This window comes from Elaeis guineensis, chromosome 6 (assembly GCF_000442705.2).
Source record: "Elaeis guineensis isolate ETL-2024a chromosome 6, EG11, whole genome shotgun sequence".
In the NCBI taxonomy this organism is placed as follows: Eukaryota; Viridiplantae; Streptophyta; class Magnoliopsida; order Arecales; family Arecaceae; genus Elaeis; species Elaeis guineensis.
Window position 1 is genome coordinate 126,407,031 of NC_025998.2, and position 26,061 is coordinate 126,433,091.

Below are 26,061 nucleotides of genomic sequence, written 5' to 3' on the forward strand. Positions count from 1 at the left end.
TCAATCAACTTTTTTGACGAATATCATTCAACTATAGCGACTCAACCGACTTCATAACCGATGGTCAGTTGGTATATCAGAATCATCAATTGATGGTCATTCAAATTTTTACAATCACCAACATATAGCCGACACATTCAAACTATTGACATAAAGTCGGCATATCAGAAATCGTCAGTACAGAAAGTGCATAACGGTCACATAACATGATCATCAGAGAGCTTTAACCATTCATTCCACGATCACATAATGCCGGAATAATCGGGATCTACGTGTCTAACCATTACAAATGGTTACTAGTAGACTATTTATAAAAGGGAGGTAAACGAACAGTGTGGATAAGATACTTTTGGATCGATACTCTATCACTTTTTATTTTTTACTTTCTGTTCGATCACTCTTCATTGACTTAAGCATCGAAGGATCTCCGTCGGACACAACTCTGATCAGTGTGGATGTTATTTTGTAGGTGCTCTTCACCGATGAAAGATACAACAGGAGATTGACCACAACAAATTGGTATGTCAGGTAGGGGGTGAGATTAACAAAATAAAATTATGGTAAAAACAAGAGCTCAAAATAACTCTATCGGCTCCGTCAGGCAATCTTTTCGTCGAGGAGATCTTCCTCCATCTCAAATGGCAGAGTCCAGTTCTTCGCATCTCGTTATCACTACGGACATCCAACTCATTACTTTAATGCAATAAATAAAAGTACTGATGGAAGCAGTGCATAGCCTCCAACAGTAGCAGCAGTAAATACAGCCAACAATCAAACGGTGATGCAGCCTCGATGATAGCTTTATCGACGGGATGGGCCATACCATTCAATCTTTCACTCTCAACGCACTGATCGTCACCTATTTCCTCCCATAAAGCTGATGAGGGGAAATGATGATGTGCTTTTTCTCCTCATCCAATGAAAGTTTTACTCCTGGGTGCTCTTTTGGAGAGGATTTTCAGCACGTGGACAACTACGAGTAAAAGTTTCAGGAACTAGATCACCAATTAAAAGATTACTAAATGACTAAACGATGAGACTTTGGGGGTAGACAATCGTAATCTACAATCTGAAAAGTTTTTTCAAATAATAAATCGATCGTGATCTACGATTCGAAAAGCTCTCCCCAAACGACGATAGTTTCTCTATAACGAAATGACCTACGATAATGTTTCGATTGAATGCGCAATATAGGACAATATTCCTCTATAACGGAATGACTGTCCTTCAGATATAGAATGCCGATAATCTACAAATATCTTCAATTATTCAGCCGACTCTTATTTGATTAAGGGATCCACATTCGACCACTATGTACTTCGACGATAAATACGAGCTCTGGTTCAAGCCTCGAAAGGCCAAGATAGAAAAATATCAATCTCTGAATTGAGATAAGTCTCAAGAGGATCTATACATCGACTTTGATCGATCGAATCTACACACCAACTCCGATCAGATAATTATATATGCCGACTTCGCTATAGCTGAGCGAAACAATATGCCAACTCAACCATGATTGAGTGGAAGAATAAGTCGATTTGACCCCAGCTAAATCAAAAAATATATCGACTCGACTTCGCTCGATCGAAGGATATTCGGCTTGCCACCGTCTATTCAATATTTAAAAAAAATTATGCCTAAAAGTTAAGTCGGCTGATATCCAGCTAGCAGATAAATTATACTGCTACGACTATTGATCAACATTCGACACATCGATTGATAATCGACAATCTGATTAACATTCGATTGCATTGACAGCAAGTCATCTACAATGAAAAGCAACATACAAGGAGTTTGACACTTAAAAAATTTTTAACATTTGAAAAACTATTCTTTTCATTCATGAGCAAAAGATTACAAAATTGGATCCAAAGTCCGATTATAAAAAATAAGTTCGATTATTGTCCAACTATGAAGAAAGAAAAAAAATTTTATACTGATCACCAGTTGGTCTCTTCGTCGACTATGTCGACAGTCGTCGCAGCATCAATCTTATAGCCTTCGATAGCAACCGATTTTGGTATGGCTTCTTCAACAATGAGAGCAGACTCTGGTACAGTCGGTGTAACTTCTTCGATCGGCACTATCTCCTCGACAGTTTCTTCTTCTAAATCAAGGGCGGCGATGTTGCTTAGGTCCAAATCCAGATACAACTTTCCGACCACATCCCTACCGCCTTCATAGTTGACATAATAAGAAGCGTAGCTATCCTCAAAGATTTCATTTTTGAAGTCTTGCGATTCTTTGTAATCCTCGACGGCCTGCTCCCATGCCTGACTCAGAGCATCTTTAGCTGACTGTGCTTCCTCCTTAGTGGAGACCGACTCTACATCGGCCAGTGCCAATCTTGATTCGGTGGCCCGATATTTTTTTCTTTTTTCCTCCAACTCTTTAGCGCAACTATCACGATCTTTCCAGAGCTGATTGATTTCATACTTCTTCTATATTTAGGACTCTTGAGATTTGACAGTCTGCTGTGTAGTTTCAGCTCGGTACAAGCCGACTACAATTTATCTCTCATCGATTCCAACTTGGCTCTTGCCGACTCCAGTTCGGCCTTCATGTGAGAGTTCTCCTCTTGATAATTTACCTCTCGCTCGGTCGTCAACCGAAGTTGTTCGGTGGCCATAGCTTTCTTAGCGTTCGCAGCCGCGACTTTCTCCATCCACATTCGATGAAAGTTGGCAATTTTTTGATACCAATCTCCAATGTCCACATATCATGTGCTAGCTGAAAAGAAAAGAAAATAAGTCAGATAAAAAAAAAAGAGAAAGAAGAAGAGCATCATCAACTTACGCTAAGCATCATTGGGTAGAAGGATGAAAATATTTCGAACACAGTTCGATTTTTTCTGTTCTCCCTATCAGTCGGAAGAAGTACAGCTTCGATGAGTTGGTCAATTTTGGATTCACCAAAGCTGACTCACCTGCAGAAATCCAGACATCGAAAAATACAGTGAAGCCTGTCGACGATCCATCTTTAGCAAAAATGGCAGGTGCTTTTTTCGCTCTTCGATTAATGATTGCTCACTCGAAGCCACCATCTAGCCGGGTGTTGATGGTGCTCAAGACAGTATTGGCCCAGTTGAAGGTGCCTGAGGCATCGTTGCAAAATAGTGGATGGTTTTGGTTCAGGTGCAGCAGCAGACTCTGCCAGATCCCCCAATGACGAAACCATGGTTGGTGTTGTCTTGGCCGGTACCGATATGATGGCCACGACCTCACCATCTCTGGTCGATTCCCCTCCAACAGGCGACATATCGACCAATGGAAGCACTATCGGAGTAGACAGTGCAATGACGGGCTCGACTTCGGGAATGACTATCGACAGAATGTCGATCTCTCTCATTGATGCTGACTCTGAGTCGATCCGATTCTTCTTCGCTGCTCGGGATGGTCCGGCATCGGTCGCTGCTCTTTTTTTAGCGGCATGTTGTCGAATATCAGCCGCTGAGACTCGCACCGCTAGTCGCATAGTTGCAATCAAAAGGCAAAATGACTCTGTTACATAGTTCAAAGATAAATGAAAAGTAAAGTGAAGGATCGATTAAACTATACTTAAGAAAGTCACCAGACTAAGTCCGACATCATAGAGAGCTTGCACCATCAGTAGCTTTCGTAGTGCGGAGACTTTCATATCCTTCAGTCGGAAAAAATTCTCCCAATCAATAACTTCGACCCGACTATGTTCATTAGGACTTGTTCTTGAATATCTCTAGGATGAAAAAAAGTCCTAGGATGAAGAAGAAGAAATAAAAAAAAAAATTAGTTCTTCCACCTATTGATGGACGAAGGAAGATAAGAAATAAAAGACAAACCTTTCCTCGGATCGAAGTACCATCGGCCCTTAGCTTTTGGGTGGGGATGAAGAATGAAAAAAGTATGAAAAAGAAAAGGTCGAGGGTTGGTCGGGATCATATGACACAACAGAGCAAAACTGATGATCAACCGAATGAAATTCGGAACTAATTGAGCAGGACAAAGACACTAATAATAAAAAAGATTTCGGACAAACTTCAAAATCGAAAAATGAAGATCAGTCCGAAGATCCTCCACATAAATTGCCACCTGATTCAGAGGAGGAGAACTTATCCGACCATCCGAATCAAGTGCAAAGAGCTAAAATTGCTTCAGGATATGATATTGTTCTCAGAGCTAATCGACATTGAATCCAGATAAGGAAGAAACTTCTATGTCCGGATTCAAAAGAGAATCGTCAATTGGGTCACACGATCGACTATCCCGAGAGGCCTCATCTACTCTAACCTTCTCTCTATCCTTTCTACTCCTGCTAGCTATTGAAAATGATAGAAAAAAAAATCAAAGAAGATTAGAAGCGAAAGAAAAGAAGGAGAAACCTAACTTGAAATTAAAGGATGATCTGGAGACCACGAAAATACAAAGAGGAAGACTCCTAGAACCTTGAAGCTCTTAACATCCAAAACAAAGTCCTCAGTTGCAGGAGAGAATAACAAGTAAAGAAACGAAAAATTCAAATGAAAGTGGCATTATATATAGGGCCCGTCAATGGTCGAGATGAATTTGTTTAAATCAAGATTATCCCAGACTTTGACACATGGCTACATCAAAATCAACCATTGATCGGATAGTTCGATGCACCAACTATCAGATCATGCCATGTCATCTCTATCCGCATGAATGATTAAAAGTCAATAATATCATGACACATGACGGTAATCGACTAGTCAGAATCAAATCAATCGGATCATTTGGCTGCCTAACCATCTTCTCGAATCGACATCCCAATGATGGTCTCATGATTATCGAAGCGACAAAACGGCTGAAAACTCTTCATTTTTCGAAGGAATCATTAATGTCTGCAGCTAAATCGGGGCTTGAGATAATAAGTGAGAACTCCCTTTGTCCAACGTGTCAAACCACATATCAATCCACATATCAGGTCACTTTGGACTTGGGAGTGGGAGGCAACTATTGGGATAATTCAGTCTGCTTCTTCGATTCACAGTCGGCCAACTAACTATCTATCGGTTAGGGCGATGGACCGTCAAAGCTACATTGCAGGATGAGTTTCAGTTCAATTACAACATATCATCCGATTTTCAATCGGCCTAATAGGCATAGACCATCGACTATCAATCAGTAAGGCAATCGACAATCAGCAATTTTCAACTAATTTTTTTGATAAACATCATTCAACTATAGTGACTCAACCGACTTCATAACTGATAGTCGGTCGGCATATCAGAGTCACCGACTGATGGTCATTCAGATGTCTACAATCACCAATATATAGTCGACGCATTCAAACTATTGACATAAAGTCGGTATATTAGAAATTGCCAGCGCAAAAAACACATAACGATCACATACCACGATCATCAGAGGACCTTAACTATCCATCTCATGATTACATAATATGGGAATAAACGGGATCCATGTGTCTAACTATTACAATTGGTTACTAGCGGATTATTTATAAAAGGAAAATAAACGAACTGCGTGGATAAGATATTTTTGGACTGATATTCTGCTACTTCTTATTTTCTACTTTTTGTTCGACCACTTTCCACTAACTTAAACATCAGAGGATCTTCGTCAGATACAACTAGGATCAGTATGGACTTTATTTTGTAGATACTTTTCACCGATGACGGATGCAACAGAAGATTGGCCGCAACAAGCTTTATTAAATATTTAATATAGGAGATTTTTGAAATCTAAAAGATCAATTGCCAAACATGTTCAATCTATCTTGGCAATTCAACGGTGCTAATGGAATAGTTGACTTGTAAGATTTTTTTTTTTTTTAAAGAGAAGTGTAATGATCTAGATCGGGCTTTCTACGTACACTCAAGTTAATATTTAGGTTCCTTAACTAAAATTCTCAAAGATGAAAAAAAACTATAATTAACATTATCAAGAGTAAAAAAGAATTCCAATAGGCCTCTTTTGTGCTGATTTGTCTTCCTTAGTTGGAAAACTCAAAAAGTAAAAAAAGAGAAATCCATCATTTATATAAATCTATTAGCAACACCATGCTAGACCCTTAAAATTTGAAAAAAATCTGTTAAGTGGATTATATTTGGGCCTCCTCATTACCCAGGGACCAGATTGGTGTAGACCTCACCCATGTTGCTGTTTATCCCTCTTAACCGGTTATATTTGGAGGAGAGAGAGGGAAAGAGGTCCATGGACTCCTCTCAAATCATGACTTAATTTTCTTAATTAGAATTTTAAAATAACAAATAAAAGAGAACTTTGATGGACTCTTAGAATTTTGTTATCAATATAACAATGGAATCTTATAAATGTGAGAAATCTATTACCAAATATATTCATCTGATATAGAAATAGGTGCGAGCATTAATCTACAATAGGATTAACATAGCTCTAAAATTAAAAAATTACAAAAAAAAAATGCACTCATGCAAGGCCCCTATGTGTACCATCCTTCTTGCATGACCCTATGGATCTTTGTAATGCATTTGGTTTTCAAATTTTTCATAGTAATTATATTACACTAATTAAATATTTTTTAACCATATCATGACTTGTTATATGGTATTGATTTTTCTAGGACTGATAAATAAAAAATTGATATATTTATATATATCTTTTATTTATTTTAAAATTTTATTTTTTAAAAACTAAATAATCAATACTAAAATATTTCATGGTGTTAAAATATTTATTTTAATATCCACTTAAAATGGAGATTAGAGATCATCAAGATACGTAGTTTTAAATTGGTTTTACATTACAAATAATCTTTAATAATTTGGATTCTCAGATTCAGTGATCCGTTATTTATTTTAAAATATCAATATTTTTAAAAAATCAATATAAAATATGCAGTTGAAATTTCTACTCGAGGTTGTCCTCATCACAGTTGCATGTTAACTCTGGCATTGCGCAAAACATGTAGGACTCCGACTCCGCGCATCAAGTGGCATGGGGCACGTGTCTCATCAAAACGGGGTTTCAGCTGATTAACGGAACTAAACGGAGGCCATTCCTAGTATTTCCTACCTTCTCTCCCGCGTTTCTCACCCCCTCTATCTGCCTCTCCTTCCTGCAAACCCCGAAATCCGACGACAACTCGGTCTTGCTATTCTCGATTCCAGCGAAGTAGAGGCAGGTGCAGACGATGGTTGATGTCGTGGACATCGCAGCCGACGGCGGCGGAGGCCTCGGCGAGGGAAAGGGAACGGCGGTGGCAGCGGATGACGAGGCAAGCGCGGGGCGGCGAGGACGAGGAACCACTGGCCATCGCGGAGGATGCCGTTGGTGACGTCAGAGGCGAGGGCGGTGGCCTCGGCGGCGCGAGCAGGGGGAGAGGCCCAGGTGGGCGGCGAGGTCGGTGAGGAGGCAATGGGCGCGGAGGAGGTGGTTGTCGCGGTGGGAGAAGTCGCCATCGGAGAGGAGGAGGGAGCTGTCGTCGGAGTTCAAGAGCTGGTGAACCTTTACTCTCTCTCTCTCTCTCTCTTCCGGCAAATACTGCAGCTAGAAGAGGAGGAGGGGTGTCGGTGGAAAAGGTTCGGTGGAGCCTCTTTCTTTCTCTCTCTCTCTTATTATTTTTTAAGGCCTCCGTTAGATCTGTTAAAGAGTTGGAACCTCCGTGACAAGTATGAAGCGGCGGGACGGCACTTGTTAATCCTCGTATTAACACGGGTTTTACAATATTTCCAGTTCCACGAAAACCTAACAGATCGGACGGAGAGCAGAGAGGAACACTCTCCGGGTATTTACGGAGCACTCGTGGATCGCTCCCTGCGCTACGGTTGAACGAGATGGCAGAGTGGGGCGGCGCGGCGGAGAGCGATCTCCAGGCGGCGGGGGCGGAAGCGCTCCTGGACGGGCGGAGCGGCGTTCGGCTCAGAGGCTGGCACATCGAGTCCTCCAGGCGGCCCATTCTTAGCTCCCTCGCCCTCCAAGAGTATGCGGTTCTTTATCTCCAATCTCTCGCGGATTGCCCATCGATATCTCCAGACGTTCTTGATGTGCAAGAAATCATGACTTTTTAATCTAAAAATAACTTATTTTTGGGTGTTGATATGGTTATTGTGTTTGCCCTAGTTCCTGGGTTGGATGGAGGCGGCTTTGAAATTTTCCGCAAATTCTTCTATTGGAGTAGTTAGAGGGATCTCATACGTGGAATAGCACAGCTGAAACTCGTGGCTGTACGCACGCAAAGTGATCGATAAAATGCCTGGAAATGGTCGCACTTTCATCGAAAGATGTTGTGCTTCAAGAAGTGGCAAAAAACTTTACGGATTTTTTTTTGAGGTCTGAAACTTCCATATACCCTCAGAATCAGTAGGATGCTTCTCCTTTTTCTTTTCTTCTTCTTCTTCTTCTTCTCTGTATGTGTGTCGTGGGTACAGAAGGGGTGAACCCCAAGTTTACAAACAAACAAGATAACAGCCAAATGTATCAGCTAGAGCTAACATAAGAACCATCTGTGGAAACTTCTTTGTCGAGTACTGTTTCTAGGAGTGCTTAGCAGTAATATTAGCAGCCTTATTTGTTGTTTGATTTCCTCCTATATATGTGAGAACAACTGAATTGTTGGAGCATATCAGCAATCACAGAAATGCTGGAAAGGCATGGAAATTGTATTTCTGGATATAATACCGATCCATTTATGACCATTAAGGAGTCCCCATCAATCCAAAGAGCCTGTGCCCTTAGCATAAGGATCATGTATCGCAGACCTTACCATACACCCCTTAATTCTAGCAGTGGGACAGTTTGTCTAAGTGTCGGTTAGCTAACAGTCTGCCTTGGAGATTTCCTAGGACAAAGAAGGCACGTGCTCTACCATTATGTTTAAGAGTTCCATCAAAATTCACCTTGAGCACTCCCTCTCATGAGGGTACCTAGTGTCTCAATTGTAGGAATGAGAAAATGGTAGGTGAGGAGGAGTACTCTAGATAGGATAGGTGGAACGGGAGGAATTATAAAAGCCACCACTCTTCAGATAACACTTTTGTAGATAAGACTAACTAACCTGGGTTTCTAGAAGTCTGTGGGAATTTCATAGGATTCTTCATGTCCTGATCCTTGTAGAAGTGTTCACCCCCCTTCTTCTTTGAAGCTCTAATAATACCATTGAAATCACCAGCCATGAGCATAGGGATCCTAAGACTAAGAACACGGCCAGCCTCTGCTGATAATATCATGCTAAGACCTGGAATAGAGGCATGCACAACAATTAATTAAGAGCCATGATGGATTATCTCCTACTATAACCAACCCATAGATTGCATGTGAGGGCTGATGTATAAGGGAATCATGACCAAGATTCAGCCGCCATATAGCTGTAATCCCTCTTGAAAATCCTTGTAGAGTGGATGCCATAGCCCACGAAGGGATACTAATTGAAATATGGAAAGTAATGAAAAAAGCACAATTAATGGTTCTATCGGTAAATATCCAAGGATACACAAATGTGAAAGGGATTGAAAAAATAAATATAGCCGTGGTAGTTTATAATGTTAAAAGAGATCTGTTTAATTTGACAAATAAATTTGGAATCATTTTTTTGCGTATTTAAAGTTCTGGAAGAGGGCAACATGGTTGATCAATGTTATATTTAAACATTTCACTAACTCAACTAATGAATAAATTTCAAAATCAGGAGGCATATGCAATCTCCCCCTTATGATATAGTACCAAGAATGTTTACATTGTGTGATATAGTACTAAGGATTCAAATCCCATGGGATAGGGACATCTTGGCTTTTTCTAGGAATAGGATGCTCCATGTCCTGACACTCATGACAGTGGATGTCCCATCCCATGCTAGTCCATGTCTTGTCTCGACACTTGGGTTGGTGCCTTGTTTGGACACTCTAGATGGTTGCAACCCCACGAAGACTTAATCCTTGTACAGTACCAAATGTATTTGCATTATGTGATACCAAGAGTGCATATATTGCGTGATAGATGTGCTCATTATGCATGCTTGCATGTGTGTTAACTTTTTTGGCTAAAGGAGGGACAAGACCTCACCAAAATTTTCACAATAATTGGCGTTTTGGTGGTTAAATTATATTGTTAGGGGTCCTCAAACTAAAAGTTTGTGTTTAACTAAGAGTCATGGAATTGAGATTGGTAGTTGGTACTAGGTTGGTCATGTTTAAGTTTGAGTAGGATTCATAATTTTGAATTTTAGTGGAAAAAAGAAAACGTCTTAGTGGTGGTAAACTCACTACACTTGCTAGGGAAGGAAAGTGGGTAGTTTGTACTTTTAGGGGGTGTTTGGTTCGCAACCGAAATTGGAATCGGAATGGAAATCCGAATCTGAATGGCGAAATCCTCCGAAGCGTTTGGTTCGTGATCAGAATTGAAATCAAAATGAAAATTTGAATCTTTAGGGGAGAGTGGGATTGAGTTTTAGATAGATTATTGCAGTCTTATGAGTTTATTATGCTTGAGTCCTTTGAACATGCTATTTATGTGCCAAATCTTCAGTTATTCCTCCTTTAAAAAAAAAGAAAAAAGAAATTTGAATCTTTGAAATTTAAACACTTAAAAAATCAGTATCTTTAATACTTGGGACATTTTTTTCTATACCAAACACTATTACATCATGTCAATCCAAAGTTATGTGATTGAGATGCTAAAATTTTGAGCTGTTTGAGATTTATGCAGTCATGCTTTAATTTAATTCTTTTTTATTTCCTGCAGGTGGGAAGAAAAGCTTGGGACATCACATTTGCCTGAGATGGTTTTTGGGGAGAGTTCTTTATATCTCTTACATGAGGATAGTGGTATTAAGTTGCACTTCAATGCATTTGATGCTCTAAAGGGTTGGAAACAGGAACCATTGCCGCCAGTTGAAGTTCCTGCAGCAGACAAATGGAAATTTAGAAGGTCCAGTAAAGTTTCTCTCTTTATAATTATTCATCAGAAGTTTCTCATATGCGTGGAAAGTTTGAGGATGTTCGAGATACGATGGGCTTTTGGGATGATTTTAATACTGGATGGTACCATTCTGTTACTCTGCCAAAGTCTTGATGCTTTACTCATGGATTTCAAAGATTCACTAACTGTCTAGAATCTAGATGTCATTTTGAATTCAAAGGGTGATCTTTGTCTAAAACTAGATATCTTGCTATTCATTTTTAAGGATGCATATCAGATTTGTCAGTCTCAGTAACTGTTGCGAACAGGATACTATTTTCGATCTTCCTGGCTCCTTTTTTTAATGTAACCCTTGTATGATTGAGATGAAAAATTTGGACAATTTCCTTACCTCTTGTTGTTGTGTTGCAGCAAACCTTTTCAGCAAGTAACACTTGATTACGACTATACATTTACGACACCATATTGCGGCAGTGAGACAATAGAACCAAATACAGAAAAGGTCTGATTTTGTTGCAGTATTGCCTAAAATACATTCAAATTTTATTCTATAATTTTGAATATGTACTTTTCCCCCTTCAATTGTTGATTTTGCTTTGTTAGGATTACCCATGTTGTTTCTGAAAATAGCTGCTACTATTATCAAGCAGAGTTAATGTTGCTTCTATTGTTGAACCTCAAATTTCTTTCGAGTTGCACGTCTTAAAGTGAAAATAAGAATGCCATCTTGTGTGTGAAGATTGAGTACTTTTGCTAGGAGATGGGTGCTACAAATTTCATGTCTTGGATAGAGAGGATTCAGATTAGATACTTTGGATTTTCTTTTGGGGTTGGTAGAATGAAGAAAATGATTAGGATCCAGTGGTTGCTACGTGGGAGGCTCGTACGGTCAAGTTGTTTGAGAGGAATGCCATTGAATGTTGTTGAATTCGTTCGTATTAAACATCATCAGTAATTACCAAATTTTCTTCAGAAATCCTATGAGTGTGGCAAATAATTTGAAAGATGTTAGAGAAGCTTTTTGTAGAGAGGGGGTTAGGGTAGAGGAGGCTATAATTTTTCAGGTGGGAGGTCTTAGTTTCTGACAGGAAGAACTAAAGTAGTAAGAGAACTGTAGTTTGCCCTAGATAATTAAGTGAACTAGGAGGGTGGGATAATTTCCTCTTTCTTTTTTTGTTGCTTTTGATTTAGGAGTAGTTAGTGCCATATCTTTGTGGCTTATGATTGTAGTAGTCACATCATGATGGTTAGGGATGATTTCTTTGGCTAGGATCTCCCTTTGGAAGGAGATATTGAAAAATGGGAGGTCGTTTGGTGTCTAAGATATTTCCAAGGTAGTCAAAGGCGTAAGGCGCCCTTAAGGTGCTTGGGGGGTCAAGCGCCTTGAGGTGAGAGGCATTAAAAAAGCGCTCACCCGAGTGAAGTAAGGTGCTAAAATTGGAGAAAAAAAATAGAAAATATGATATATAGATAAATAACAACTAGAGATAACTATTGTAATATGAATTATCATATAATTAATAATTTAAACATAAAACATATATAAAACAGTAAAATTCTCAACTAGTTCAAAATAAAGTATATGATAACAAGTCATAGACAGCTCTAAATTCATGAATGAAATAAAAAACATAACAATCCTAAAGTTCATCAATGGAGTCTCATAAATAAAATGAAAAATATAAATAGTCCTAAAATAGAATCATATAAATGAAATAAAAAACATAAATAGCCTAAAGCTTAAAGTTCATCAATTGAATCATTAGATTTAGTTCCACTTTCATAGTTGTCATCACTTTCATCTTTTCCATACTAATTGACCACTTTATCTCCTGTTAGTAATAGAGCTAAGAAGTTAAATGGGTGGCCTTTAAGGTTTTTAATACTTTTCAGCCATTAAAAAAAATAATTGTAGAGTTCACTGAGACGCCAAAGACAAGCACCTCGTCTCACTGAGAAAGACCCTAAAAGGCTCCAAAGGCGTGCGCCTAAGTAAAGGGGCATCGCCTGAAGCATCAAGGGGTGATGACCCCTTCTGGCGCCTCGCTTGAGCGCCTGAGGCGTGCCTTTTGGCGCCTTTGACATCACTGGATATTTCACTTCTATTGTAATGTTCGTTCACTTTAAACTTTTATCCCTTGCATTTGAGGGAATTTGCGAGGACTTCTGCTCTTTGAATAATTACACTTCTATCCTAGAGGTAGACTACCCTAAAATCTGTGCCATTTTGTCTACGAGATCCCCTCTATTCTGGAGGTTGACCTTTTCAATTTGTACACCTTATTCTCCTCCTTCAAGCAACAAATTCAAGGTTGCTTAGTTTGGACTTCTAAGTTTCCATGAAGTGATGCATTTGTCATGTCTGGTTGATACAACATGTAATTTAGATCAGTGGCTACATTTGGGTGATGATGCAAATTTAGTTGCTGGCAAATAGTGTAAGTGCTTTAGACAATCCACATTATAAGTCTATCTATATCTTTGGGCACAAAATGCTGATTTTATATTTTTTATAGAAAGGTTCACCGAACCGACCTAAATTGGGTGGTTCTGAGCATGCCGAATCATACTAGCGGCTTACTGGTACAGTTTTATCATGGAATCTGGAACATCGAAAGAAAGAGAGGAAGAGAGAGAGAGAGTGTGTGTGTGTGTGAGGGAAGGAGAGGGAAAAGTTGGGGAAGTCGTCGGAGGTCATCGGAGGTGGTTGGAGGGCCGCAAACGACCGTGGTGCATGGGATAGGGTGAATCGGAGAGAGAAAAAGAGAGAGGGGGAGGGAGAGGGAGAGCTGGCCGTAGCTAGCGATGGCTGCTAGAGGACTGAGGAGGCCCCCGAAGAGTCCTCTCCCTCCATTCGATTGAAATAAGGGCGAGAAGCCCCTGCTTCACTTGCTATTTGCCGATCCTTTGTAAGTAAAGCCGGTAAATCAGTTGCCGACTTTACTATGAAACGGCAAAAAAAAAAAAAATCACAAATCATGATTGAAATAGGGGCTTCTTGCTCCTGGTTCAACCGGACTAAGGGGGTGGGCTCTCCAGGGCCTCCTCGACCCTCCGGTGGCCATTGTCGGCTTTCCCTCTCCTTCCCTTCCTTCCTTTGCTCTCTCTCTCTCTAATTCATCCCATCCTGCACACCACGATCGTTCGTGACCCTCCGACAACCATCGCGATGGCCAGCCAGCCTCTCGCACTCCTTCCCTCCCATTCTCTCTCTCTCTCTCACTCTCCCTCTCTTTAGTTCTCCCTCTTTATTTTCTTTGCCGTATCAGTTTGGATCTAGTACGAGGGCATATGAAACCGGACTGGCGGCTGACCAACCCAGGATCTAGTTCCGGTTCGACGAACCTTGCTCTATAGCATCACGAGGTTTGTGCTAAATGGTGTAGAAACAAATACCATACTATACTAAATTTACAAAAATAAGCTAATCTTCTTGTTCAGCATTCTACTAGGGGAGTGAGAAGCATCCTCCACTAAATACTTGGCAATAGATATGGCCACCAAGCAGCTGGTCACTTGATGATACTTGGAAGATGATGCATAAAATAAAATTAAACTGGATATAGTTGAGATTTTTGTGCGCTTTTTCTTGAGTAGATGCACAACAGAATCTTCTGACTCACTAGAATCTTCAAGTTTTTTGGAGGTTAAGGGCGTGATGCAGGTCACTTTCCATAATTGCTATATATCTAGGTATAAGCTTGATAGTGTTGGAGCACGATCCCGGCTCCTCCCACGGACCTTGGGTGCAACGGAACCAGCAACGAACAAATCTGGAGACTTCTGGATTCGATCGAAGGCCCTTGACGAAATCAGTCTGGTTGCTGTCTTCTTCGTCAGCCTTTCGTTCCAGATGAAGAACATCTCTAAGATCACCTCTAAAAAATTCAAGATCTGGTACCCAACCAGATCCTGGACCGAGGTCTTTCAATTCGTAGATCTCGAATCGGGGCATTCTAGATAGGGAAGAAGGTAGATAGAACCAGACCTTGCAGATCTGTCCTGCTGCAGCCTTTCCTGTAGATCTGTTGATGGAGATCTTACCCGCGTCTCAAACGACCTCAGATCAACTCCAGATCTGAGAGAAACTTGTACCAACCTCGTAGCAAGAGATTCCAAGTCCTGGACCTGATGTTTGGGCGGCTGCAAGAGAGGGAGAGGCAATATGGTTGGCGGCACAAAGGGGGAGGGGCTCAAAATCCTAGCGCCTCCCCTGCTTTTCCTGCCTTCTATGGACTTGGCGGCAAGAAACCCTAGGGTTTCTTGCTCCTAGGGCATGGAGAATAGCTGAAGAGAGAGGGAGAAGAGAGAGAGAGACTTGGGAGAAAGGATTTTCGTATTCCTTGACTTAATCAAACCTATACGGTGCATGTATATATAGACACAGGGTCAAGTGACCCAAACCCAAAACTCTCTTGACCAACTCTATGGGAGATTAGGTTAACCCAAGCCCATGTACACCCATGACTCGACCTAATCTCACCTATCCTGGGCCCAGACCTGGCCCATAAAGAGTTGATCCCTTGAGGCCCACATAACCTAGACCTCAAGAACCCGAAAGGCCCACAGCCTTTCAACCTAGGGCCCAACTAGCCCTAGAGCCTCCATGAAGCCCTCATGAATGATGGACCTTGGCCTTAGCCTTGGTCCCCTGGGCCTTGGACACACCACCTGGATCACAACAATCTCCACCTTGGTGTCCCAAGGCCTCAACCAGCTCCACTCTGTCCATCAGCCGAATCAGCTCAACACATCTCTGAAAGCTGTCCCGTGGAAGTACCTTCGTAAGTGCATCAGCTGGGTTCTCCTTGGTGTGTACCTTTACCAGCTCCACCTCGCCATCCTCCACAAGCTTCCTGATCCGATGATACCGAATGTCGATGTGCTTTGTCCTTGCATGATAGACTGAGTTCTGTGCTAATAGAAGTGCACTCTGGCTGTCACAGTGCACTCTAATGGTCTCCTGAGTAAGGCCCATCTCCGTCAACAAATCCTTCAGCCAAATTGCCTCCTTAGCTGCTTCTGTCAGCCCGATGTACTCCGCCTCTGTAGTGGATAGGGCCGTGATAGGCTGCAGACTCGATCTCCAAGAAATAGGACCTCCATACAGGCTAAAGATGAAGCCTGTCGTAGACCTCCGGGTATCCACATCTCCACCGAAGTCTGCATTTACATAACCGCCAATCAGCCCCTGAGCCTCCCTGGACATATCAGAGTATCCCACTGTACCTTCTCGCTATTCGTAGCAGATGCCAACTCTAACTGAACCTGCCAGGTATCTGAATATCCACTTCAGAGCTCTCCAGTGCTCCCTGCCAGGCTGTGCCATGAACCTGCTAATCTGACTCACTGCATGAGCGATGTCTGGCCTACAACAGACCATCGCATACATCAAGCTCCCAACTCCTGAAGCATAAGGAACCGTCTCCATCTCCTGAGCCTCCACCTCAGTCTGTGGCGCCATGGTTTTTGAGAGTCTGAAGTGACCGGCAAGTGGCAGCTCCGCCAGCTTTGCTTCCTTCATCCCGAACCTCTCTAAGACCTTCTGTATGTAGCCCCCCTGAGATAGATGCATCACCCTCCGGGCTCGGTCTCTGAAAATCTCCATGCCTAGGATTTTTCTTGCAGGGCCCAAATCCTTCATCTCAAACCCCGAGATAAGGATGCCTTCAGATCCTGCACAACCTTCCTACTCTTGGATGCTATAAGCATGTCATCCACATACAAGAGTAGGAACACCCTAGAACCATCCTCAAGAGACTGAACATAAACACAGGGATCAAACTCGCACCTGGAAAGTCCAATGCTGCACACATAGGAGTCGAACCGCTGGTACCATTGCCTCGGCGACTGCTTTAGCCCGTACAGCGACTTCTGCAACAAACAAACCTTTTCCTCTAATCCTGGATCCCTGAAATCGGGTGGCTGCTTCATGTAAATTCTCTCCTCCAAATGCCCATGGAGGAACGCCGTCTTGACATCCATCTGCTCTAGCTCTAAATCCTGAGCTGCTACAATGCTCAGCAACACTCTGATGGAAGTATGTCTGACGACGGGAGAGAAGACCTTGCTGAAGTCGATGCCTTCCTTCTGGGAGTATCCCTTGGCCACTAACCTCGCCTTGAATCTGATACCTCCCTGCTCTGAAGGTCCTTCCTTGCGACTGTAGACCCATTTGCAGCAATGGGCCTTTTCTCCTGTGACAACTGCACTAATCGCCACGTCTGGTTCTGATGGAGAGACTGCATCTCCTCGGACATCGCCTGGACCCACCGCTCTCTGTCCTGACTCTCAATAGCCTCCTGATACGTATATGGGTCTCCATTCGCTGTCACCAGGGCATATGACAGCGTCTCCTCGAAGCCATATCGGTCCGGTTGCCTGATGGTCCTCTTGGGCTTGTGTAGGGCAACACCGATACCAGTCCTCGGTCCAGCTCGCTCCTGCTGGACTTCTCCGCCTCGATCATCCGTCCGAGTCCTCTCCACCTGTGGAGACACCTTAGGTAGGTTCTCCACCTGAATGTCATGTCCTCCAGTAGTACCTGCAAGAGGCAAAATCAAAGAGGTAAGCTATCCAGCAGCGCCCTGCTGGACCTCCTCCTGCTCCTGCTGCTCCTCCATGCCTGCTCGCCTTCGTAGGACTGACTCCTCATCAAAAGTCACATCCCGACTAATGATGACCTTCTTTTCCAAGGGATCCCACAGCCTGTATCCCTTAACTCCTCGCGGATAGCCTAGAAACACCGTCTTGCGTGATCTGACGTCTAGCTTGCTCCGCTCACCAGATCCAATGTGCACATAGGCCGTGCACCCAAATACCCGTAGATGGCCCAGCCCAACTGTCCTCCCAGACCACACCTCCTCTGGAAGCCTGCCATCCAACCTGGTGTGAGGTGACCGATTGACCAAGTAACCCGCTGCGTCAACTGTGTCAACCCAGAACGCCTTTGGAAGTCCTGCCTGCAGCCTCATGCATCGTGCCTTTTTCAGAAGTGTTCTGTTCATCCTCTCGGCCACCCCATTCTGCTGTGGAGCCCCTTAACTAAAAAGTGTCTCCTGATCCCACACTCCTCACAGTAGTCCTGGAACTCTCTGCTGGTGTACTTCCCGCCATTGTCTGACCTCAAACACTTCACGCTCCTCCCCTGCTCCTTCTCCACCTCAGCTCTCCAGATCTTGAACTTGGTGAAGACCTCTGATTTCTCTCTCATGAAGTAAATCCAGAGTTTTCTTGAGAAATCATCAATCAGGGTCATGAAGTATCTGACCCCATTCCTAGTTGAAACTGGGGCTGGTCCCCACACATCCGTGTGTACTAACTCCAGAGGGGCTGCACTGCGGGTTGTACTGATGTTGAACTGAACTCTCCTCTGCTTTCCCATCTAGCAAGACTCACAGATCTCCCCTGTAGCACCATCCTCCAGATCAGAGATGAGTTCTCTCCTGCTCAACTCCCTCAGCCCCTTGTCACCCATGTGGCCTAGGTGGTAGTGCCACATCCTGTAAGCCCCCTGCTGGTCCTGTACTGCAGCTGCTACATCAGACTCTCCGATCACCACAGATCCCTCCATGCGATAGAGGTTATTGTCCAACCTCCTGCCTCTCATCACCACCATAGCTCCATTGGAGATGTTTAATACTCCGCTTCTAGCCCTACTGCTGAAGCTGTATCCACTGCGCTCCAAGTAGCCTAGTGACACCAGATTCTTTTCCAGCTCCGGGACGTGCTTTACATTTGTCAATGCCCTCACAATCCCATCAAACATCCTCACCCTGTCCCTATCCCAGCCACCTTGCAAGGATGATTGTCGTCTAGAGTCACTGATCCCTCATCTGTCTTGGTGTATGTCGCAAACCAAGATCTGTGTGGTGTGTAGTGATGTGAACACGCAGAGTCTAGTGTCCACTCCTCTATGTAATGCCTGTGACCATCTGATACCACAAGTAGATCATCCTCCACCTACTGCCCAGCAACTGCACTCACTGATTCTGAGCCACTTCTTTCTTCCTTCTTGCTCTTCCATAGTGGACATTCTCGCTTGAAGTGTCCGAACTCGTTGCACTTGAAGCATTTCATCTCTTTCTTTTCCTTCCTGGACTTGGACCGCCCCCTGGACTTGCTTCTGCCTCTGCCTCTACCTGTCCTCTCTCCTACTGCCAAACCCTCCTGGAGAGCCTGATCTTTGGTCAACTTTTCCCTTTGCTCATTAGACCTCAGCACCAAGACCATGTCCTCATACTCCAGAGTCTCCTTGCCGCAGAGCAGTGTAGTCACCAAAGAGTCATATGATCCTGGCAGCGAACACAAAAGCAACAGGGACTTGTCCTCCTCATCCAGCTTCACCCCGATATTCATCAACTCCGTGCACAACTGGTCGAACCTCTGAATGTGGCCAATCACATCAGATCCCTCCTGTATCCGAAGACTGTACAACTTCTTCTTCAGCATTAGCTTATTGCACATATTCTTCCCCATATACATGGTGTGCAACTTCGACCAAAGGCCCTTCGAGGTCTTTTCTTCCAGCACCGAATACAATGCCGCATCCGCCAAACATCTTCTGATCACCGAGCATGCTTTCTTCTCCAACGATGCCCACTGTCTATCTGTCATTCCCTCAGGCTTCTCATCCAAAGCCTGATCCAGATCTGCTTGCACCAGAAGATCCTCCACCCGGATTTTCCATATGAAAAAATTTTTCTTGCCATCAAACTTCTCGAAATCGACCTTCATATTGCTGCCTATGACCGGATCCAAGCCAAACAAGCAATATAAGATCAAGAAGTGTAGAATATACCTTGATGGTACCTTGCTGAAAATTTTCAGCACTTGGGATCTTCAACTTCTCGCACTTGGAACCGCTTCCTCACCACTGTGGCTCTGATACCAACTGTTGGAGCACGATTCCGGCTCCTCCCACGGACCTTGGGTGCAGCGGAACCAGCAATGAACAAATCTGGAGACTTCTGGACTCGATCGAAGGCCCTTGACGAAATCAGCCTGGTTGCTGTCTTCTTCGTCAGCCTTTCGTTCCAGATGAAGAATGCCTCTAAGATCACCTCTAAAAAATTCAAGATCTGGTACCCAACCAGATCAGGTCTGGACCGAGGTCTTCCAATTCGTAGATCTCGAATCGGGGCATTCTAGATAGGGAAGAAGGTAGATAGAACCAGACCTTGCAGATCTGTCCTGCTGCAGTCTTTCCTCTAGATCTGTTGATGGAGATCTCACCCGCGCCTCAAACGATCTCAGATCAACTCCAGATTTGAGAGGAACTTGTACCAACCTCGTAGCAAGAGATTTCAAGTCCTGGATCTGATGTTTGGGTGGCTGCAAGAGAGGGAGAGGCAATATGGTTGGCGGCACAAAGGGGGAGGGGCTCAAAACCCTAGCGCCTCCCCTGCTTTTCCTGCCTTCTATGGACCTGGCGGCAAGAAATCCTAGGGTTTCTTGCTCCTAGGGCGTGGAGAATAGCTGAAGAGAGAGAGAGACTTGGGAGAAATGGTTTTCATATTCCTTGGTTTAATCAAACCTATACAGTGCATGTATATATAGACACAGGGTCAAGTGACCCAAACCCAAAACTCCCTTGACCAATTCTATGGGAGATTAGGTTAACCCAAGCCCATGTACACCCATGACTCGACCTAATCTCACTTATCCTGGGCCCAGACCTGGCCCATAAAGAGTTGGTCCCTTGAGGCCCACATTAGACTTCAAGAACCCGAAAGGCCCACAGCCTTTCAACCTAGGGCCCAACTAGCCCTAGAGCCTCCATGAAGCCCTAATGAATGATGGACCTTGGCCTTAGCCTTGGTCCCCTGGGCCTTGGGCACACCACCTGGATCACAACAGATAGTACCTAGGGGTTTTTTTGAGAAGGCACCAGAACAGGAAATAGAGCAAAATGGCCTTGCTTAGGGATAGTCTTGAGTAGATTTACCTATATTAGTTTGACATAGGAAGAGCTAAGTGAAACACAATTAAGAAAGGTCATGTCACATTGGCAGAGTTGGGGAAGATAACGTCTCATCTTATTTTGTATTTGACCGAACAAGGACTATGTTCCCAATCAGTCATGAACTAAATGATTTCCCTCATGGACCAAATGCATGCATCCAAACTCTTTGGAAGAACTTAGGGAATGGAGTGTTTAAGAATAAATTATTTTGAGAGTAAAGAACCATGAAATGGTTTCCAGGTCTCCTGTAAGGGTCGTGCTTTGTTCCTATTTTTTCTTAAAGAGATGACAAATTCCAGGTGATGGTGTGTCTAGCAGAAATCCAGCAATATAATCCAGTTTTATAAAGGGATCAATAGCAATGTAAGATGACCGAGGGCTTGGTTGTGATGTAATGAAAAGACTGATGGGTAGGTAATTCTTGAAGAAGCACATATTTATGTGTCTCTGTTTCAATTTAAGATAAACAATGTATGGGAACATGCGAGAGGGAAGGAAGAGAAAATAGAGGAAGAAGCAGAGAAGGGAAGACATGACACTTGGGCTGAGATACCAGAGAACCGTCTTTCTTAAGTTGACCATATGACCAAGGTTGGTTCTTGGTATGGCTGCTAAACAACTGTTAAATGCTACTAAAGGACTGTTAAATGCAGTCTTGGATTGTAGACGAAAACTCAAAAGCTCAGATTAAGGCCTGATAACATGAAAGGACCATGGACCTCCTAGGACAGAAATTACATTAGTTTGACCTACTAACTAGCAATTAGAATACCTTCTAGTGTAGCAAACTTTTGCTAGTTTTGCTCTCAGTGAGAAAATTTGACCTTGAAATCTGGGGAAGGTAATATAAAACTGACACACCTTTTTATTTGGGACAGCTACTTTGCAGAATATATCATTGATTCTAATTATAAAAGTTTGAGAATTTGATGTATACTTCATTTGGGTTTTTACCCTAAATCTTAACCTGAAGGCACTTGACCCTAGATCTGAAGGATAAAACTACTGTTTGATTAAAGCCTGCCTTGTATATATTTTTCTCGTATCTCTCCAAATGTTGTGGCAACCCAGAATTGGGATTATGCGGCAGGGATGCTTTTCATCTTAGATGTAGCCTGATAATCATAAAATTGCCAAATAAAGTGAAAAAGGATCTGAGAACTCAGTAATTTGAGTAGTTGCTTTGTTCAGAACTTGTGATACAGATCAGATAGGCATTTTTCAGAGTTAGGATAGTTAAATGTCAATAAATGCTGCCACGACAAGAACAGGTGGATATCGGGCGACTCTAGAAGTTGTCAAAACTGTGATGCTCTTAAATAATCACCTGTTCCATGGATAGATCTTGATCTAGTCCTAAGTGCTATTTACTTTAGAAAAGGATGAAGCACTCCATTCTGGCTTCTAGTAATATCAAATGACTTTCAGGATGCTTCCTCTCAAACAGTCATGACTGTTTAGTTCCATCAGTCTAACTTTAGCTTGTATCATAATTCATAGCCGTAGATGCATTTATCTCGGCGAAAGGTCTCTTTATTACATAGAAGAGATTCTTTGGTTTGAAAAATTAAAAAATTGTAAAATAAAACAAATTCAACCATCTTCTGTGCTAATAGCAGCTTGATTGGTTTATTTTGAGTACATATATTGGAGTGAGAGAGCATATTGGTTCTATTTTACATGAATATCTTGGAACACAGGCAATTTTGGAAGATGGGTGCTGTAGCCTGTGCTGGGAGGACTGCGATGAACAAATTGATCTGGCTGCGCTGTCCTCAAAAGAACCAATTCTCTTCTTTGATGAGGTTGCTACTTTTAATACAGAAAAGTTGCGTGTGCTTTTTCTTTCTTATGATGATCTGGTCCTATTTTTAACAAGTATGTGACTATAGGTAGTTCTATATGAAGATGAGCTGGCTGATAATGGAGTATCACTCTTAACTGTAAAAGTGGTAAACTCTGTGCTTATTTATGTTGTTAAAGTCTATACAAATTTACAGTTGATATCACTGTGTGTCTTAATCTTGTAGAGAGTGATGCCGAGTTATTGGTTTCTTCTACTTCGTTTCTGGGTAAGAGCATCTAGCTTGCTTCATAATGTACTTGCCATGCAATAAATTTTACTATCAGAGATCTGCAAGGTGCTATCATGTAGTTCATGAAATGTGGTCTAGTGAGGAGAAATTCATGGCAAGAGAAAAAGGATAAAACTTCTTTGGTATAAATCAAGGTTTTAAATCTCGTGGGACGGAGCTATTCCGGTTTTTTCATGAAATGGGACGCGTCGCTGTCCCACCCCATCCCGACATTTGGGACAGAGAATGTCTCAAAACGTCCCGATCAAGACATTGGGACATTAGTCAGACGGCCTTGTCCCAACACATGGGATAGTACCCCATCCTGATGTGTCATGGGACGTCCCGCTAGGACTTGAATCCCTGGTATAAATATTAAATTATCATGTTGATCTAATTTTCAAATTACTGTTCTCATCTCTAGTTTTCTGATATCTGTATAGTTTTTCTTACGATAGAGATGTGATATTGAAAGATTTTTTTTCACTTAGTTGCTCTTTCTAGCCACTTAGTAAGTTCGCATTGCAGCTCAGAGTTGATGGTGTACTAATGAGGTTGAGGGACACTCGAGTTTATTGTGCTTTTGTAAGCGATCACAAAGCTATACCTGTCATTCTTCGTGAGAGCTGCTGGAGAGAAGCACCAATCCAGAGTTTATCTGCTGTATGTTTGTGCAGTCTTTATCTACATGAACCGTCACCTACATTCATATAGATTTCCTGAATCTGGCATGTAGTTGAGCTGGTATTCATAAATATCTAGCCAGTTATAATATAACTGTTACTTTTCTTTACACTTGCTGTTGCTGTACACGTAATTACATTATGTTGACTAGCTTATCTTGTATTTTCTAGTCACATGAAGTCTTGAAGCTTCTTATTTGCTCTCTAAGTCTCATGTTTAGTACCTGCATATTTTGTTGCAATTTTAAGTTTATAATGCATGCTCTCTATGTTTTCGGATTCGTGGACTGATATCAAGATGAATAATTCTGCTGTATATCTTTCTCTGTCTTTAGATTTCTTCTCTTTTCTGTTCCTTTAAATTATTTTAAACTGCAGATTATGTTTTGACCAATTGTCATGACCTTTCTTCTTGATTATGCAGAAAGGCTTTCCTTCTGATTCTGCAGCATATGGAGACCCGAATCTTGTCTGTCAGAGGCTTCCTGTCATCACACGTAAGACCCAATGGCTGAAAGTTTCCAGGTATTCCTAAATTGCTACCATGGCCGGTCAAGCCTTACATTGAATACAAACTAATTGAGTAGTAGTGAACTGCACATCAAGATGATCATATCATTTTAAGAGTTTGATGCTGTGATTATGGACTAGTTGCAACAACTGGACTAGCAACTGCAGATGTGCTTGATTACTGGGCTTATCAGGATTTAAATTTACTAATCAACCTTATGATGCACTTTGGACTCTGTCATTGGTTTTTTTATTCTTTTTCTGCAATCTATATAGTTAAGATTGCCTGCAGAGAATGTGCTTGAGTCCTGGTTATGCCCCTGTAAGTTTATCGAATTTGTTTTTGCGACACCCCAACCATCTTATGCTCTTGTGGATCTTTGTTTGTCTTGTTATACAGAGCATTTGGTTGCGCCATTGATTATTGCACCAAGCTTGACTAGAGGAAGCTTTGCCGATAATTTTTTACCATTGCAATTGTTTTCATTCCTATCTTCTATAAGACGCCCTGTTTTTACCACCAGATGACTTTTTTTGATTGTGAACCTAAGCTTCTACTACCTCCACAATGCTTGCCTTTTCAATTATACCATATTATGGCTGGATATTAGGTTTTGGAGCTCTCATCATATGAAACCTGAGTTCCCCATGTGGACTCATTTAACATGTTTCCACTTACAAATAGTAATGTTGACATACTTTGGTATGAATTTTTATTCTCCTCTTAGATAGCATTTTCTCTCTCTCTCTCTTTTTTTTAATGAAATTTTAGATGGCATATCAATCAGCATTGCTTTCTTATCATTTCACTCTTGCTTTATCCAGGTCTATCACAGAAGGAAGCTGATGAGACGAGTCACAGAGTTTGATGGCTTTTCTACATGTGCTACCCGTCTCTCTTATTTCCACAACATCTGTCGAAGTGTTCTCAGCATCATTATTTCTAATTCCTGGCACTATGCAAGCCATTTGTCAAGTCAGAGATTAGTCATTGTGGTTGAATGAAATATTTCATTATCTATCATTTTATGTTCATTTTATATCTGCATTGACTTTCATAAGCAGCGATAAACTTGCTATGACTAGCTGACTCTTTTTATGATGTAAATACCTCTTCTTCTTGATTTTATGCAACGCTTAATTTGATTCATTCTGATGTTTGGATATTTCTAGTTCTTCAGAAGTTTTGTTTGGCTGTCACTGTGTTCCCATGTTTGTTATCTCTTATTCATTACAAATCTTTAGTGCGTTAACTTTGTCAATTTTTGCTACAATGATTCCTAATTCTCCAAATCCGATCCCTAAACAACCTCCTCTTACTTTGTTTTTAGAGGTTGTTATGGCAGTTTAATAAATATTAAAAAGGATAATACTTATCCTGTTTTTTAAGTCAAAGTGCTTCCAAGTTCCAACATCACTGTGACTTGCAGGACCTTGAATTCACTATTTTTTTATTGTCCTAGGGTGACCTGTTCTTTTTAGGACGCATGCTTTCTATGTGACAGGATTGCTACAAATTCTTCTCTAGCCAGATCAGTTAAGATATGTATGACGATATTTTTCCATGCAAAGCTTCATTTGGAACTCTTGCTAAACAATGATGAGCATTATATTAATACTACTGGCTACCATTTCTTGTTGAGTTTTAATGTGCCTTACCTATACATCAGCTTGAACTTTTGTTGTCTGTGTGAACTGGGGCTTACACCAAGGGTCGCACCCCCTCTGTTTAAAAACAAAATGTTCCAAGTTTGAATCTTGGATGGTGTATCTCCAAGGGACTTGGTTAATGATAATATTGGTAGGTCTCCCTTCCTTTTTCTCAAGCCCATCCCCTCTGCCAACTTCATCTTTTTAGCATTACCAATTTGTTCTGGGGATGCTCTGGTTAATCTTAGGGGATCAAAACTAAAAGAAACCAAATTTACTATGCTAGTAGGAGTCAATCTGGATGCACATTTCTTTCATACCTTATCCAT

The 26,061-nt window shown here is 41.9% G+C and overlaps 1 protein-coding gene across 4 annotated transcripts; it reads left to right on the forward strand.

Moving 5' to 3' along the window:
• Positions 1-7,287: 7,287 nt before the first annotated feature.
• LOC105033238 (TIP41-like protein) lies at positions 7,288-25,122 on the forward strand. Of its 4 annotated transcripts, none has more exons than XM_010907947.4 (10): positions 7,288-7,516; positions 7,671-7,917; positions 10,674-10,859; positions 11,262-11,352; positions 22,515-22,619; positions 22,707-22,766; positions 22,845-22,886; positions 23,418-23,552; positions 23,997-24,097; positions 24,908-25,122. In XM_010907947.4, exons 2-10 carry the CDS (start codon positions 7,772-7,774, stop codon positions 24,927-24,929), a joined length of 888 nt encoding a protein of 295 aa, XP_010906249.1. In that variant the 5' UTR covers positions 7,288-7,516; positions 7,671-7,771; the 3' UTR covers positions 24,930-25,122. The 4 variants fall into 4 exon arrangements, with proteins under 4 accessions (XP_010906249.1, XP_029117099.1, XP_029117100.1 ...); XM_029261266.2 differs by having other exon boundaries at positions 22,707-22,757; XM_029261267.2 differs by lacking the exon at positions 23,418-23,552.
• The last annotated feature ends 939 nt before the right edge of the window (positions 25,123-26,061 follow it).